The sequence below is a fragment of the Onychomys torridus genome, chromosome 9, assembly GCF_903995425.1.
Source record: "Onychomys torridus chromosome 9, mOncTor1.1, whole genome shotgun sequence".
Lineage (NCBI taxonomy): Eukaryota > Metazoa > Chordata > Mammalia > Rodentia > Cricetidae > Onychomys > Onychomys torridus.
Genome location: NC_050451.1, coordinates 64,183,626 through 64,202,205, shown reverse-complemented (window position 1 = coordinate 64,202,205; position 18,580 = coordinate 64,183,626). Strand labels below are relative to the sequence as shown.

The 18,580-nt window shown below is 40.7% G+C and overlaps 1 protein-coding gene across 1 annotated transcript in view; it reads left to right on the top strand.

The window, feature by feature from the left end:
- Gtf2f2 (general transcription factor IIF subunit 2) overlaps nt 1-18,580 on the top strand; it is a 120,484-nt gene that overhangs the window by 75,348 nt on the left and 26,556 nt on the right. The window contains exon 6 of the mRNA XM_036199687.1: nt 16,492-16,591. Within this exon, the coding sequence (XP_036055580.1) occupies nt 16,492-16,591 (100 nt within the window). The remainder of the gene's footprint in view (nt 1-16,491; nt 16,592-18,580) is intronic.

The following is an 18,580-nucleotide window of genomic DNA, read 5'->3' as shown; positions in this document are numbered from 1 at the left end:
AAGATATATAATTATTTCCATTTGGAATTTTTACCCAGTTTCTGATCTTGCAAATTTAAATGAAGTTTGATATCATAACTGAAGTTAGAGCTACATATATTGGCGAGAGAGAAGTAGAACAGCAAATGGCTTTGTCTATGTGTTTGTTTTTTTTAAAGTCTATGTCAAATCTGGAGTGCTTTAGTAATTTTGATGAAATAGTTGTGTCATTTTCAAGTTATTCATTGATCCATTCCTAGTAAAAATAGTCATTAGAAATGTGTCTGACTGCTAATAGGTCTAAAGTATTTTCTGAATAAAAGAAGGAATAAGGGGGTGGGGATTTAGCTCAGTGGTAGAGTACTTGCCTAGCAAGCACAAGGCCCTGGGTTTGGTCCCCAGCTCCGGAAAGGAAAAAAAAGAAGGAGGAGGAGGAGGAGGAGGAGGAGGAGGAGGAGGAATGAAAGTTGTAAGGCTAGGGCTTAATCAATTCGAGTCTCCTGGGCTTCCCAGGGCTTTGGTCATCATGAGTATTTCCTTTTTAAGTCGCATTGACTAACATACTTCCATCACTTCCCATGTTTCATAGCTCCCGAGCATCATTTATTACTCATTGGTCAACAGATATTTTGCTGAGTATCTAAGCATATTAAACCATGGAACATTAAAAAACCAACCAGAGATACTGCCTTTGGAAAATAGATTTTATGCAGTGCAAGAGGTTGGCATAGGCAGTAATAGCAGATAGAGTTCGAAAGTCCACTGATAGAGTAAAGTCAGGTCTAGACATGTGGGGGGAGTCCAGGCGGGAAAAGCAGAGCACAGGCAGAGCGCTAGGAATGGTACATTGTAAACCATCATGAGTAAATAAATGAAGGAACACGTTAAGGCAGCAGCCTATGAGTAAAACTGGCTGTAGAGTATGTCGGTGCTGGGCTGAAGGCTAGCCTCCATCTACTGGTAGTCCCTGGTGAGTGTCCTTTACTATCTAGGAATTTCCTAGGGCTCCTCTAGGGCTTTATCCTTGACACACCCTCCTCATTCAGCAAAATAACATGAGTGTTTTGCCTGCATGTATATGTGTGTTATGTATGTATGTGCACCATGTGTGTGACTGGTGCCTGTGGAGACCAGAGGAGAGCATTGGATCTCTTGGAACTGGGAATGGTTGTGAGTTACCATGAGTGCTGGAAGTTGAACTCAAGTGCTCTGTAAGTGCAACCAGTGCTCTTCATCAAAATATTTTCTTTTTTAAGATTTATTTTTATGTGATGTGTTTACATGCAGTGTCCTTGGAGGCCAGAAGAGGGCATGAGATCCCCCTGGAACTGAAGTTACAGACAGTTGTGACTTACCATATGGGTGCTAGGAATAGGACCCCAGTCCTCTGGAAGGGAAGCCAATGCTCTTACCCATGGAGCTTTATCTTTAGTCTTCCTTTAGGTGCACTTTTCTCTGTAACTCTGTGCTCCCTACATTTTATCCACTTAAAATACATCAGTGTAGGGGCTGCAGAGATGGCTCAGAGGTTCAGAGCACTGGCTGTTCTTCCAAAGGTCCTGAGTTCAATTCCCAGCAACCACATGGTGGCTCACAACCATCTATAATGAGATCTGGTGCCTTCTACTGGTGTGCGGGCATGCTTCCAGACAGAACGCTATACATAATAAATAAATAAATCTTTAAAAAAAAAGACATCAGTATAAATACACATCTATATAGATATGTATTTATACATGTATGTAGTATGTGCATGTGTGGAAACTCCAACATGTGTGTGTCCTCTTGAGACCAATCTCATGAGTTTCATATTCATGTCTGGAGCATTGCTCTTGACCAGAGCCTCTCAACCTGTGGGTTGAAGGGGTTGCATATCAGTTAGTTAGTTAGTTAGTTAGTTAGTTAGTTAGTTAGTTAGTTAGTTTTTTGAGACAGGGTTTCTCTGTGTAGCTTTGAGCCTTTCCTGGAACTCACTTTGTAGACCATGCTGGCCTTGAACTCACAGAGACCCACCTGCCTCTATAAAGGCGTCCGCCACCACTGCCCGGCCCAGATATTTATATTATTACAATTCATAACAGTAACAAAATTGCAGTTATAAAGTAGCAATGAAATAATTTTATTATTAGGGGGTCACCACAACATGAGGAACTGCATCAAAGGGTCACAGCCTTAGGAAGGTTGAGAACCACTGCCCTTGACTGTCATACTTGGATGGCTGTCATTTTAGCATACCTAAACCCACTCTAGAATCCTATTGTAACACCAAGTAAGCTATAGTTTTTGTTTCTCAATATAGATGAACTAGCTGCAGTACATCAGCTCAGGCACTGGGCTCTTGCAAGTAGAAGCCAGTGTGATGCACAGGAGGAATACCATGAGTCTAAGGCCCACCTGTGCTACATGGTGGGTTTGAGGCCAGCCTGGGCTACATAGCAAAGTTCTTGCATTAAGTAAATTGATTTGTTTTTAAATTTAAAGAATTTGCAAGGTCATACATGATCCAACCCTCGGGACTTTGTGGTAGGATTATGAGATTTCTTCAGCCTCCTCTCATTCATTAGCAGCAGCCCAGGAGACCACCTTCTGCCTACCAAACAGAACAGTCTCATCTCCAGTCTCTTCTGCACGTGAAGAAGCCTTTACCAGATGGGCAAGTGGCAGCAGCCTCCTTCTTAGTATCATGCAGTTTCTTAGTTCACGTTGCCCTCCCTGGCCCTCCAGGCCGAAATAATGTAGCCTTTCTCTCAGTACAACTTCCTAGTTCCTTGCTGTCTCAGTCACTGTTCTGTCGCTGTGAAGAGACATCATAACCAAGGCAACTCTTCTAAAGAAAGCATTTCATGGGGGCTGGCTTACAGTTTATAGCCTTAGTTCATCATCTTCATGGCAGAGAGTGTGGTGTTAAAGCAGTAGAAGGGGTGGGGTTATTGCTGGGTCTGGTGTGGGCTGTGAAACCTCAAAGTCCGTACACACACACACACACACACACACACACACACACACACACACACACCCCGGTGACAGACACACTTCCTCCAGCAAGGCCACATCTAATCCTTGTCAAGTAATGAATGCCACTCCCTGATGGCTAAGCATTCAAATCTATGAGCCTGTGGGGGCCATTCTCATTCAGAGCACCACACCTGCCGTGTTATTTCTCAGTTTTACTCTTCACACTTAAACTACCTTTGTTAGTTATGACTATGCATTGTCTGTGTGCTCATCAACTAGTATAAAGTATAATGTGTGGTGGTGCATAAAAAATACTTGTTACATGAATACATGTTGCGTATGATCTTTTTTAAAATGGTGTGTGTGTTTGTCTCGTCTGTTTTGTGATTATGTGAATGTGTGTGCAGAGCCAGAGTTCTGTCCCCTGGAGCTGGAATTGAGGCACTTGAGATGTGTGAGCCATTTGAGGTGGGTGCCAGGAATTGAACTCTGGTTCCCTGGAAGAGTGGTGCATGCTCTTAACTACGGAGCCATCTTCAGCCCCTTAACTTTCTTAAGATTCTTCTTTTAGGCCTGTGTGGGGGTGTGCTCCATGTATACGGTCTGAGGTCAGACCCCCTCAGCTGGAGTGACAGGTGATTGCGAGCTGCTCATTGTAGCGCTGGGGTCCTCTAGAAGTGCAGCAAGCTGTGAATTCTACTGAGCTGTCTCTGCAGCCTCTTCATAATTTAAAGTTTGTAGTCTTGGGTTTGCTTTTTATGTTTCTGTGTGTCCCAGCCTAGCTTTCACTTGAGAGTCCCCTGCCTTAGTCACTTCAGTGTTGGGATTAGTACAGATGTACCACCATATCCACCTTAGTCTGATCTGATAATCAAGTTACAGGCCTTTCTCCTTTTATTAAATCCTAATGGTTTTACCCTGCTGAGCCATCTCTCCACCCCTTCTCCAGAGTTAATTCTTCAATCTTTTTTTTTTGGGGGGGGGTGCCGAAACCCGGGATAATTCTTCAATCTTAATAGGAATATATTTTTATAACAACATATTTGACCAGGCAGTGGTGGCGCACGCCTTTAATCCCAGCACTTTGGAGGCAGAGGCAGGCAGATCTCTGTGAGTTTGAGGCTAGCCTGGGCTACAGAGTGAGTTCCAGGAAAGGCACAAAGCTACACAGAGAAACCTTGTCTCAAAAAAAAAAAAAAAAAAAAGATGGTGTGGCATATTATATGGTATATACATGTGCTGTCATGTTGTAGTTGTAATCTTAAGTGTCTCCCAAAGATTTGTGTCTGAGGTTTGATTCCCCAGAGGTGTACTGTGAGGTAGGGAAACTTAAGTACAGCCTCATGAAAGGTAGGGCTTTTGCTCAGGACATGTGGCCTCAAAAAAGATATTAGGTACCAGCTGTTTTTCCTCCCCTTTTTTGCATTGCAGCCATAAGGTGAGTGGTTCTGCCCTTCACTCACTCCTTATAATGATGTACAAGCTAATCTTGGGCTAAAACCTCTAGAATTATGACTCAGGACTTTTCTCTTTGTAAGTTGAATGTGCCATGTATTTCTTATAATAATGGAAAACTAGCACAGTTTGACAAGAAATTAAAGATGTCCATACCTGTTGAAACCAAAGTTAATACTACACAGAGCAGAATCCCACCCTCACCCCCGAATCAGTATTTTATATTGTTAATAATATGGAGCAGAGTTTTCCCCCATTAGTTGTCAGTTTTCTATACCATAAAATGAATGGTTTCCATAGCCAAGCTTTACAAGTTCATGCAATAACCCTCAAAGTAAATTTTGAGCATTTATTATGTAGCAGCAGTCAGGGATGAACAGATGAGGAAGACACTCATCTTAGAGTTGCTCACTATAGATCATTGTATCTGATATTCAGTGTTCCACATAATTAAATATATTTGTATAGTCCATCTACTTCATGGACTACAGTTACACCATTAGCTTTTAAAACTAATGACGCAGAATGACGCAGGTGTATAGAGAAAACTTACTGCATACATGTGCACACACACACAGCCTCAGAAGGCTAACATGAACAAGAAATATTTTAATTTGTGAGTCTGTTGTTTACCAGGGTTGTCTGCTACACTCATCAGTTTGGGAGGAAGTGGGTGTGGTGATGGATGGACAAATGCTATTGGTCACACAATTTTTGGTTATTATGTAATTACATTGGGTGCCATCTGGCTTTTTCCTATAGTGCGTTAATTACTCGTGGTTCTTCTGTTTCTGTTATTAGTGCACTTTGGCTTAGCTGCTTTTTAAGTACAATAGTTTAAGTGTTTGTTTTTTCATCATAAAATGTTACTCTTTGGGGTGAAATTCATGGAATCCAGCCCATGTAGGCTCTAAATGGTGAATAAATGGTGGTACATGTACTTATTCAGATATATATAAAATAACTATTGGTAATCATGTTAAGGAAATAATTTACTTTTTCATGAATATTTTGTTCTAAAAATTATCTCTTGTTTTTTCTTTGTTACTGTGTTTTTCTTTCTTGAGTTTTATAGGAATAAGTTGTTTATATTAGTCTCATAAGCCAGATTGGCCTCAAGTTTATGGCAATTCTCTCTTCACTTACTAGCTATTACTGTCTCCAGCAAAGGTTTCCTGTATACTTCTCAAATGATTTCATGAAAGTAACTGTAATGGGCCTTTCTAAACAGTGTTACATATTACATCTGTGCACACCTTATATCCAGACTTCGTTGAGAACCAAGCTTAGCTTTCCTTCTTCAGCTCACATTTTCAAATGAGCACCTGTGTTTGAATTGCGCTCTGGGTGCTTCTGAGTACCGTCAAGAATAGTGTATGGTCTTTCCCAAGTGGGTCCTGGGTATTACATTTCATATGTTCTTTTCCTTGTCTTCTGCAGTTCGTCCATTTTTCTCTCAGAGCTGCCTTTTTATCATGTTAACAGTCTCTCCGAGCCCTCTCCTTTTTTGGGAGGTATGGGTGGAGACAGGGTTTCTCTGTGTAGTCCTGGCTGTCCTGGAACTTACTCTGTAGACCAGGCTGACCTCGAACTCAGAGATCAGCCTGCTTCTGCCTCCCAAGTGCTGGGATTAAAGGCGTGAGCCACCAATACTGGCCCTTCTTTTCCGATTCACTCTTTTTAATTCCTGGGAGCTAGGAATCCAGTGTGTGTTAGAGGACTGCATAAGTTCTGAGTTGAGTGCTCAGAGCTGCCATACTAAGCCTTGTAACATCTGTTTTGGTTGCTGAGATAGATGGTTTCTGAAATTCTTGTTGGCTCTGGTGAAGGCACATGTCATTCATAGTATCTAATAAGTCACAAAATGAAAGAAGGTTATTTCAGCTTAAGACCCTTCATTAGGGTAACTTGGTCTTTGTGATATTGATACACTTGTGCCATTTTTCTGTAACTTGGCTATATAATAAAGTATTGCTAATTAAATTTCCTGCTGTCTTTCCCAGTGCTTGGCTAGGAAACTGAACCATGCAAGCAAACAAGCTCTTACTATTAAGCTGCTGATTTCCAGAGTCGATTTCTCTGCTGATCATTAAAATTTCTATCATGGCCGAAGTAGCAGCTTCAAAGTCTAGTTTTGTTTTGACTGGTGCCAAACCCTGTGCCTCCTGTGTGAGACAGGCAGATGCTCAACTGTTGCTTTGCACTGCTCTCCCGGTAGCAGGGTAGTTGGTCCAGTGCACATTTCTTAACTCTCCAGCTGCATTGTGAGCCACCTTCTTTTGTAGGCACTGTCAGTGATGGTATCTACGGAACACAAGAAAGGTAAGATTTCTCTTTTAAAGGCTTGCCAAGTACAGGCTTTTCCACACTTTTGTGTGAGTAGCAAATCAGCTCAGGTCCATACCTGGAATGTAGATTCCAGAACCAGCAGAAGTCTGAGCTGGAAGTAGACACAGTAGTTCACAGACAATCTGGAGTGTGATATAGGTGGCTTTAGAGTTATGTAAGAGGTACTGACGTATAAAGTCTAAAGCCTAAAGACCTCTTATTCTTAACAGGTGGTATGCTTTCAAATAATATGCAGACAAGAATAAAACAATGCTCTGTTTAACCCAAACTCTTTTTTCTCTGTAAGCTAAACTGTAGTCATATGCTACAGAATTTTTTTCTTAGTTGGTGAAGTACACTGATGTTCACACGATGACAAAGTGAGCTGATAATATACTTCTCAGAAGTGTCCAGGCTGTCCTTGAAGTCATCCTCCTGCCTAAGGCTTCAAAATGTTTGGAGTGTAGGTGCACGCCCTCTTGCCCAGCCCAGAAGTTTGTTTATTTGTTGGTTGGTTGGTTGGTTTCGAGACAGGGTTTCTCTGTGTAGTTTTGGAGCCTATCCTGGATCTCGCTCTGTAGACCAGGCTGGCCTCAAACTCACAGAGATCCACCTGGCTCTGCCTCCCGAGTGCTGGGATTAAAGGCGTGCACCACCACCACCTGGCCCAGAAGTTTATTTTTTAACTACCACAGTTAATCTTTGCCCTGAGAACAGCATTGGTCTCCTAAAACGCTTCCTCCCAAAGACAGCAGTGAGTAGAAGGTTAGAGTGAAGACGGGAACATTCAGGGACTTTAAAAGTGCAGTGTCAGGGAATGTACATTGAAAGGTACTCTGCCATAAATTGTATTACTATTTTCTTCCAGAGAGGATTCGAGGTAGCTAGCGGAGGCTTAGTTGTATTATGGATCTTTTTGTACTGTACAAATTCCATTCCAAGTGGTTGGGTTACCCATCCAAAACTCTATGTGAGACCGTAGAGCATGTCCCAAGGGTGGAGCTTTCCTCCTTGTAGGCGCTTGGTTTGAGCTAATGCCATTCCTATACATAGTGGGGCCTGTTTCCTAGTGATCTTTGCTTCACCTTCACTCTGGTTTCCTACCAGAAAGAGTAACATTTTGCTTCTTGCACCTTAATATGTGTCAATGTTATCTAGTATATGTTAATGCCTAGAATATTACAGTTCCCAGTATTACTCATTTTCTTTTCTCAGTTTTTATTACTTGTTTGGTCTTCTAAGTGGATTTAAAGACAATTTTTACCAAACTAATAAAGCTCCAGTAAAAAGTAAACTGTTGTTTCCAGCCAGGGTGCTGAGAGGAGTGTGCTGTTTGACTGTTTCATCATAGCCGTGCAGAAATGCAGCTGCCTGAGCCAAGCTTGCTTTTGTGTCTTCCTGTAGTGCAAATTCCTTGGTAGAAAGTTGACCATTTTTGCTAAGAATTGGCCTATGGTAATTGCTTTCCTTTTAATAAATGTGGCACAGCTGGAATATAGACAAACTACTTGGGATATTTACACTATCGGCATGGAATGCTTTTTCCAGTTGTTTCTCTCTCTCCTTAAGGTATATCACTATTAACCTATAAGTGTATATTGACTTTTTTAAAATATCACTAGCATATAAAACCTAGAAGAGTATATAATCATTTGACATAAAATATGTTCTCAATAGTTATTGAATAAAAATGTAAAATAAAGTGGACTATTGATCAGATATAGACAAGAACTGGATTGTGATTTTCAGTTTCAGTTTATTGATTTGTTTACCCTAAGAAAAACAAGATTGAGCGCTACAGAACTGCAACTGTACCGACCGGTTTTCTAAAACAGACCCATAGTCCCACAGGTGTATACGTGTGTGAACACTTACCCAGCCATGAACTTTCAGCACATGACAGTGACGCTTCACTACAGACATGTTACAAAACCTTTGTGTGCAGAGAGCATGCAGTGGGCTTCCTCTCCGTGCCCTTGTCTGCTTTAACTGAAGAGTTCTCTGGAAGTGTTATTAATGCACTTTAAACAGATTGTAGATCAGTAGTTAGTGTCTGTTACCTGATGGCTTCTGGACTCTGAATGTATTAAGTAGAGTGTAATTGAATAACATGGTGGATTGTTGACATTTATGCTCACTTTGTAAGTAGCTGGGGACCACTGCTGCAGGAGAGAGATGAATAAGTACTTGGGGAAATAGGACATTGTGGATCGAGGGACAGCTTCCCTGGAGACGTGCAGCCCATGTGGGCAATGCCATGAGAGATGAGGACCAGGACTAACAAAAGGCTTCCTGAGTGAACATCCTTAGAGGCTCCAGAAGGTTTCTTTGGGAGCTATTCTGCCTTGCCTTCCCCTCTGTCATGTCAAGGCCTTTGCTGTAGGCTCCTGCAGTACAATGCCCAGGTAGCGCTGGGCCCCAGCCCTTTGGAAATTAGTGTCGCATGTCTGCTCACTCTATTCACACTCCATTCTTCCCTTAGCCGTCTCTTGAACGTTTGTTTCTTGGTCACTTGTCCTGACGTGCAGTTTAAAACGAGTCCTTTGCTCCAGCAAAGACGTCTTCAGTCTCACTTCTGCCCTTGTCTGTTCCTCTCCTGCTTTCTTCCTTTCCCACACTCTCTTGTTCTCTTTTCTTACTTTCTCTCTGAGAACTTCTGAGATTTCCTCAGCTTTCATGGAATTGGTCCCTTCTCCTGTGTTCTGTTCTCCTCCCTTTTGCACAGTAAATGCCTACTGAGGACATCACCCTCCTAAAACAAGCCTCACCTTAGTCCCCCAGACACTCACTCCACCTTCTCTATGGTTGTGGACCCTTCCTATTACAGCTCTCCTCCATGGTCTTGTTTGGCTCTCTGGACTTGCCTCTGACAGTCTGTTGGGAGATGGGAGATGTGTGGAGTTCGTTTAAAGGGGGCTTTTATTAGAAGAGCTTGACAGGTAAGAAGGAAGCACGAATGCATGTTCCAGAGAAATTGTGGTTCGAGTGCTTGAGTATGGGAGAGAGGCAGCCCCAGTGTGTGTATTGGGAAACGTGGATGATTGATGAGGTCCTGTTCTGGAAAAGGGAGAGGTGGAGGTTGAGAGGAGAATTTCTAACAGGGCAGTGTACTCCAGTCCGGGATAAGTAGAATAGGGTTTACAAGACCTAACAAAGAAATTTAGAAGGATAAATCAAAGAACTAAATAAGCTAAAGAATTTATAAGCTGACACACTTAACCAAAGATAAGACAAAAAAGCCAGGCAGTGGCGGCGCACACCTTTAATCCCAGCACTCGGGAGGCAGAGCCAGGTGGATCTCTGTGAGTTCAAGGCCAGCCTGGTCTACAAAGCGAGATCCAGGAAAGGCACAAAGCTACACAGAGAAACCCTGTCTCGAAAAACAAAACAAAACAAAAAAACAAAACAAAAAACACACACGAAAAAGAAAGAAGAACAAGAATAACATTGCCTTATATTTGTGGAAGTCAGTAAATTTTGTTTATTGCCAGTCTCCATAGTCCCGGTGGTTTGGGAAGAAATCTAACTAAAGCAAGTCCTAGTAATGTGTCTGTCTGGTATGAGGTGCCGCAGTTCTTAGTGATACATTCCATGTAATTAAGACAACGCTTCACTTAGAACTAGAATTTTGTATTTGTGTGTTATAGCATCAAAAGATCACAACATAACATTGAATGAAATAGCAGCTTTTGTTACTTAGAAGGAGTCTGTGAAAAATGACGATATAAAATCATAAGAAATGGCAAAAAGCCTTGGATTTTCTTAGTTTGCAACGTTTGTATGGGATGAATTCTTCGGCATGGAAATTTAACTGCTTCAGGTCAAATCCAAATCTAGCATTTGTCTTTTGAAATTGTTTCTCAGGTGTTTATCTCCAGCTTTTATTTTTACTGTTTAAAGTTTACTTTCTTCTAATAAGAAAAACGTGCACAAAGCCTCCTTTTAGCCTTCTATGTATCCCTCAATGAAGAGAGAGCCAGAGACCATATGGCTGAAGGCTGTGGGGGCCCTTTGCCTATTCACAGTTCTGTTTGGCAATCTTGGAGGTTTTCCCCATGTAATATCAATATCAGTGCCTCAGCAGCTGGTACTGAATAGAGCTCTCTCCCTTGAAAGCTACCTCCTTCTCTAATTTGTTTCTTCCTGACTTGATTAGGCTTTAGTTAGCACAAAAATCTCTTTTAATTTTTTAAACAGCATGCTAAAATTTACATTTTCTTTTAAGAAATTTACATTTTCTTTTATGAATCTCAGCCCACATTAGTGGCTATACACTGCCAGATATTTCCCATCTATTCCAGCATTTATATTTTTCACAGAGTCACTAATGAATTAGCCTCTTGCTATATTTGCTTAGTCACCATAGCAACAGCCCTTGGTTAGTATACACCTGGGTAACTTCCTGCAGTTTGACATGATGCACAGCCAACAATTCTGATTTCCACTAATAGGCAACTGGAATTTTGTAGATGGTGCTTTTTAATTTACTGAAAAGAAATTGTTTAATTCCACCACTATATTGTGTTGGTATGTATCACATAGTCATAGAGTGTAGAAATTTTAATTTAGAAAAATGATTCAGACTTTTGTAGCTACCTAGAGAAATAGTACTTCTCTCATTGTAAACACCTTATTTGATCTCTAGCCTTAACATTTTTTAGAGTCAGAGAAATTGAGGGTTACAAGTTGAGGCTGCTTAATAGCCTAGGTATTTAAATTTAATATAATTCTGGTTATAATAAGCCTTTGGTGTCTTTGTTTTGTTTTGTTTTTTGTTTTTGGGGGTTTTATTGTTTTGTTTTGAGACAAAGTCTCATTCTATAGCCCAGGCAGTGTTCACACACACTATATGATCCAAGTTAGCCTGGAATTCTCAGTCCTCTGCCTGAGGTGTATACCACTACATACCTTCAGGTTTTTTTGTTTTATTTTATGTGTATGAGTATTTTGCCTGCGTATATGTATGTGTGTGCCCATGTAGACCAGAAGAAGGCATCAGACCCCCTGGAAATGGAGTTAATAGATGTTTCTGAACCACCATATGGGTGCTCAGAATTGCATCTTGGACCTATGCAAGAGCATCAAGTGCTCTTAACCACTGAGCCATCTCTTCAGCCCCCAAGCCTTCAGTTTTTAATATAATAAAAGATGAAAACTAAAGATACTTCTCATCACAGTAATGTGTTGTGGGATGTTCTCTATGCTGTGAATGTATTGTTATGATTGATAAATAAAACATTGATTGGCCAGTAGGCAGGCAGGAAGTATAGGCGGGACTAGCAGAGAGGAGAATTCTGGGAACAAGAAAGCTTGAGTCAGTGAGATGCTGCCAGCCGCCATGATGAGAAGCAGATGTTAAGATACCAGTAAACCACGAACCACATGGCAACTTATAGATTAATAGAAATGGATTAATTTAAGATATAAAAACAGTTAGCAAGAAGCCTGCCACAGTTTGTAAATAATATAAATCTCTGTGAGTTTACTTGGTTGGGTCTTAACCTCTGAGCCTTCTCTCTAGCCTGATGAAGGATATTTTTAATCTCATGTAACGAAATACCACCATTAAAATAATAATAAATGAACACAGGTTTTCTATGTATTTCTAAAATCTAGTATATAAAGCAAGTAATAATTAAAAGATATGTGCTTCTTGGGGTAATTCTTATACATATTGGTGCAATATGGGTCCTTCAGTAGCAACAACAGGTACAATAACAACTAAAGCATACTAATAGTATGCTAACATTCTCCTCCTCGTCTTGCTTTCCCTCCCCTTCTCTTTTTCTTACCCTACTCCTCCCCTCCTCCCCCCCCGCCATTCCTGAGGTCAGCCTAGGTTCTCATGCACGTGAACTGTGTGTCCTCAGACCTCGTTAAGGGCTTTATAATTATTATTTCATTATCTATGTGTGCTTGTGTGAGTTCACTTTTGTACTCTATTGTACATTGTTTTTAAGAAGATGGTTTGTGCCAGAAATTTACTGGGTGGAGGGGGCGGTTGGGGGGGGGTATGGGATGTGTGCAGGTGTACTCATCTTTAAGTGTATGAGAAATTATGCCTGGCTTGAACTAAGAAAATAAATACTGCAATGGGTAAGTTGAAAGTTACCAAAATTTCTAATTACTTGAACAAAATCTTGAGTCAGTGTGAAGATGAGATACCTGGTTGCTCCCAAAGTGTGCCACCTTCTCCTTGACCCCTCCGCAGCTGAGCAGATGTTCTTACTGCTGTTTTTTTGTTTTGTTTTGTTTTGTTTTTGAGACAGGGTTTCTCTGTGTAGCTTTGCACCTTTCCTAGAACTCATTCTGTAGACCAGGCTGGCCTTGAACTCACAGAGATCCACCTGGCTTTCCCTCCCGAGTGCTTGGATTAAAGGTGTGCGCCGCCACCACCCGGCAGGTATAAGTATCTTTATGTATACATGTTAGTACAAGTGTCAGTGGAGGTGGAGGGTAGGGTTCAGATCACTAGAGTCGGCATTACAGGTGGTTATTAGCTGCCTGTGGACGCTAGTAACCAAAGTTGGGTTCTCTGCAAGCCCAGTATGCACTCTATATGCTCAGTATGTGCTAAGCCATCTCTCCAGCCCCTAGAGCACTGTTTTTAAAGCACATATTTGTTTACTGTTTTGCTTTAAATTTCTGATTTTCTAGGCTGGAGAGAATGCTCCACTTTTAACAGAACATACTACTCTTCCAAAAGACCAGAGGTCATTTCCCAGTATCCACTTGAGGCAGCCTAGACTTGCCTATAATAACATCAGCTCCAGGGGACCTGACACCCTTTTCTGGCCTCTACCCACACACAGACACATATATATATAGTTATAAATTTAAAAATTAAAAGTTTGACTACATGAAAGTCATATACTGTGACAAACAAGTATGATTTGAAACTACCTTAGCATTATAAACATGTTTTCACTTTTCTTTGTGACTAGAGAAAATATTTAAAAACCTACAGTTTCTCCTAACCTTTTAATGTGCAGATTTTTCTGAATCAACTGTCCTGTAGTGGTATTAGGAATTCATGCCAAATATCTGTTAAGAGGTTTATAAAACAAAGGTGATCAATAGTACCATATTTCTAATGCCAAGCATGATGGTACACACCTTGAATCCCTGCTCTTGAGAAGCAAAATCAAGTGGATCCCTGAGTTTGAAGCCAGGCAGGTCTGCCTGGTGAGAAAACAGACAAAATGAAGGATATTATATTCCTTATTACAATTTCTTGGAAATAATACTATACTTTTAGTGTTATGAAAAAGATAAGACTTAGTCTTAGTTACAGTCAGGACACAGAAGCATTTAGCTTTCTCCTCATTCAGCCTAACCCCTCTGTCTGTAGTTGGCAACTCTGCTTTATGAACTGAATATTTTCAAATTATAGTATATTGAAAAACCCAGATAATCCTTGTTTTGATGTTGAAAGTGTGGTGAAGCCAGCAGTGTTTAATTTAGAGCATTGTTAGTAATAAAATAGAGTTACAAGTTGTCCTGGCACATTATGAGATAATATTAAATGAATTATTTAGTGTTAAATAAAAAAGCCTGTTAAGCTATTTTAAACTATTCATGGTTAATGAAAATATTTTAAGATTAAGTTCTTCTGAAATGTGTTGTGTTTTCAGTCCATAGATTAACCTTTTGAATTTTGAGTCATAGGATGTCTTCTTTTAATTAAAACAAAACTGTGAGAATTGACTTTTTTTAATGTATAATAGAAAGGTTAAATTTTTGTATGAGCTCTTTATTTAAAAGAAAACAACAGTATGTTCCTTTATTTAAAATATTTGATGCCTTGATAATAAAAGTGACACAACTCTGATGATGAAATTGACTTTTAGAATTGAAAGGCAAGTGTGCCTCGTGAACATGAGTCAGAGTGCAGAGGTTACAGAGAAATTCAGGTGCAGGTATGGCAAGACTGAGCTACCATCTATAAAGAGCGCTGCCTCCACACACTGGAACTCAGGGCTTCAGTTGTGGGGTACTAGGAGTGATTGATTTGGGAAAGAAGGGGCTGGTCCTGCCTTCTCCTTGATGTCTCCAGAGAACATGGAGGGAGGTACTTGAAGCAAGGGAGGTCATCTGATTGGCAGCAGAGGGATTTCCACAGCCAGTCACTGTAAGCTGAGTGCCTGAGTGCAGGGGAGGGCTACAGTCAGAACACAACAGACTGCCACTTAATTGTGCCTGCTTTATTTTGCCAAGGAGCTACATTGTCTTGTCTGTCTCCATCACTCCCCTCCCCTCCTGAGGGTCTCCCCCAGTCTCTTCAAGACTGTTTCACTTAGAAGAGTCGCTGTATCCTTTTTGTCTTCCCTAGGACCCTGGGCAGCTCTATACCAGCTAACCCTCTTACATCTTGTAGTCACCTTTCCTCCATATCATTGTCAGCTGACTGAATGCCACCTGCCCTGTCCCCAGAACTGCTGTCAACTGACTAACATTCGGTCAGTGTCTAGGTTCAGCCTTTTCGTTATATCCCTGACCTCTGACCAAATGGGGGTATTTTCTTTTAATTTATCTTCTGATTATACAAGTCATAGGTGTTTATTGTAGAGATCTGAGAAAACTCAACCAAAAAAAAAAAAATCTTAAAATGTACTAATTTTGATCTCTTCCCATCTTTCATGTACTTCCACATTAAAAAAAAAATTAATAACTGAGGCTGGACAAAAGGTGCAGGAGTCACAAGCACATACTGCTCTTCCAGAGCATCTGAGTTCAGCTCCCAACACCCATATTGTGCTGCTCACAATCACCTAAAACCCCAGCCCCATGCAATCCAACACCATCATTTGGTCTCCTTGAGCCCCCACGTACATGTGACACACAGAGGGAGGGAGGGAAGGAGAGTGGGAGGGAGGGGAGAAAGAAAACAGGCATACATAAAAAAAAAATTTTTTTAAAGTAAAAATAAACAACCTACAACAGTAGCCACGCTGTTTTCTAGCCTGGTTCTCGGTTCTCCATTGCATCCACTGATTCCTTAAAGGCTTCACTGCATTCCATTCTTGAGTGGCTCTCAGTGAGATTCATAAGGGATAAGCCCAGGTATTTTTCCAAAAATAGTTTTATTTCATGCTTATTCTTCAATTATAAATTAGCCAGATATGGTAGGCAATTTTCTAAAGTATATTACATTTTGTATTCTGATACCCTGCTGATGAAGTCTAAAGGTACAATGATACCTTTGTGTCTTTAAAAATAGTCACTTTTGTGAGCTGTATTTTTCCCCTCTTAAAACAGGTTTTTGGATTTACTGTGCTTATAAACCAAATGGATTAAGAAGCAAAATTCATATATAAATGAGGACACAATAAAAATCCCAAAGTCACTGCTTTAAAAGATAGAGGCATTTATAGTGTGGTGTCCTCATGGCATACATGGAATTGTGTGTTTATAATTATTTTTCTAAAGGCAGTATTTTTTTTTTAACACACCTTTATTTCTTGTCAGGATAGTGGAAGCTTTGGATTAATCATGATGAATTTTAGACAATAAAGACAGTTTGTTTTCCTCAGGAGTTTGGTTTACCCATGCAAAATCGTTTCAGAACTACTTTCAGGACTGTAGTGACCTAATTGGTATGTTTAGTTTATGGGGCTAGTTTTTACATTGTAGTTGTTTTTCTGTGTTTCTAAGTATTATGGTAAAGCTACTGTGATATTCTAAGCTTACTTGCTTACATGTTATTAGTAATTTTATAACTCTACAGGATCCACTCTACTAAGCAGTGTATTAACAATGCCTTCTGTTTTTCAGATTGCAAATAGAAGAATCTTCCAAACCTGTAAGGCTGTCACAGCAGCTGGACAAAGTTGTAACAACCAATTACAAGCCTGTCGCTAACCATCAGTACAATGTAAGTCTTCTGTATGATGTCGGATCCTTAAGCTCTGGACCTTCGCAGTCATGCAGCTTCCTGTGACCTGTGCTAAGATAGAAAGGTGCTTGCTCTATATCTGGAGCTACAGGGTGGAAGGGAGCCACTATCCAATTGTTCTTGATCGGGTCTTACAGACAGATAATACCACTTTATTCTCAATGTTTCTAATCACAACAGACCTTATAAACATAAATTTACTAATTGTATTTGTTTTCTGTGTCTGTATGGTTTACCATACCAGTTTTAATGTGCTGACATATTTTCACATATCATACAGAAATATATACAACTCCATGTCACTCTCTGAAAATCTTAAGGGTTCTGGAACAGTGGTGGTTGTCCTTGTTATTATTAAGATTGCTTTGTTTCATTTCAGGTGTCACAGGCTTTTTTATGGTCCTTCACTCGCAGGCAAAGTGAGGACTGCCAGTGTTCTTAGCCCTTTCTGTTGAAGTATATGGCTAGGACAATGGATGATAGAGATGTCAGTTGTCTTCTTGTGTATCCTAGCACATTATATGTCTGTTACTCTTTTGAGTTCTTACAAAATGGCTTGTCATCTTCTTCTACCTTTTGAAGTGTAACTATCACTGCATATATGAGTGGAACTGACCAGTCCTAATATTCAACCCAAGCAGTCTGGCTTAGGAGCTGTGCTGGCTAATTTGTTTGTTTGTTTGTTTGTTTGTTTTTGTGCCGGCTAATTTTATGTCAACTTGATACTAGCTAGGGTTCTTTGGAAAGAGGAGCTTTATTTGAGAAAATGCCCCTACTAGATTAGCTTATGGGCAAGTCTGTAGTGCATTTTCTTAATTGATGTGGGAGGGCCCAGCTCATTGTGGACAGTGCTATCCCTGGGCTGGTGGTCCAGAGTGCTATAAGAAGGCCATCTGAGCAAGCCCTGGGGAGCAAGCCAGTAAGTACCATTACTCCTTGGCCTCCTTATCAGTTCTTGCCTCCAGGTTCCTGCCCTAAGTTCCTTGGATGGTACACTGCAAGTTGTAAGAGGAAATAAACCCTTTCCTCCCCATGCTTAGGATCGTGGTGTTTATCACAGCAATAGAAACCCCAACTAATGCCGGGCAGTGGTGGAGCACGCCTTGAATCCCAGCACTGGGGGCGAGGGGGCAGAGTCAGGCGGATCTCTGTGAGTTCATGGCTAGCCTGGGCTACAAAGCGAGTTCCAGGAAAGGCGCAAAGCTACACAGAGAAACCCTGTCTTGAAACAAACCAAGACAACAACAACAACAACAAAGAGACCCCAACTAAGATAGGAGCCAAATGCTTACTACTGGGAGTGTTGCTGTAGAATGTTAACAGTACTAAAGGAGCCCTGAGAGATATGATGAATTCCCAAAGGTAAAAGGAAGTCTAGATAACAGTTAATAGATAAAATCTTGTGTCCTATGCTGTTGGCTAATTAATTTCCTTTTGGTCTAAGTTTAGGAAAAAATAAAACCTCTGTAGAATAGGCCTTAAGCCTTAATTACCCAGACTTGATACTCTGTACCACAGAATGGTATCCTTATGTTTATTTTGTCTGAGATAGCAAATGCCTGCAGGGTAAAACAGAAGTCTTCAATGGGCAGAGGAGTGAGATCTCTGATTCCCTGCACTGATTGGATTAAAGGAAGCAGCAGCAGTTCAGCTTGTAGCCCTGGTCATGGTTAGGGGGAAAGTAAACTAAAGGAGAGGACCAGGAAGCTAAGTGGAGTCAGCAGTGTTAGGTAATCTAAGAGAGCTGATTGTCTGTTGATTGAGACAAGGAGATGAACGGCGTTTTCTTTGTCCTCTTTTCTTTTCTAGTTGTTTCTGTGGCGAGCTCGGAACACTGTCCTGTGTGGTCCTAGAAGGAAACAAATTCTAAAAATGGATCTAGTGGTTATTTTGTTGTGGTAGCACCATAGATCATGCTTGCACAAACATCTGAGGTGTAGCTTAGAGTCCTAGGACATGTGATGTGTG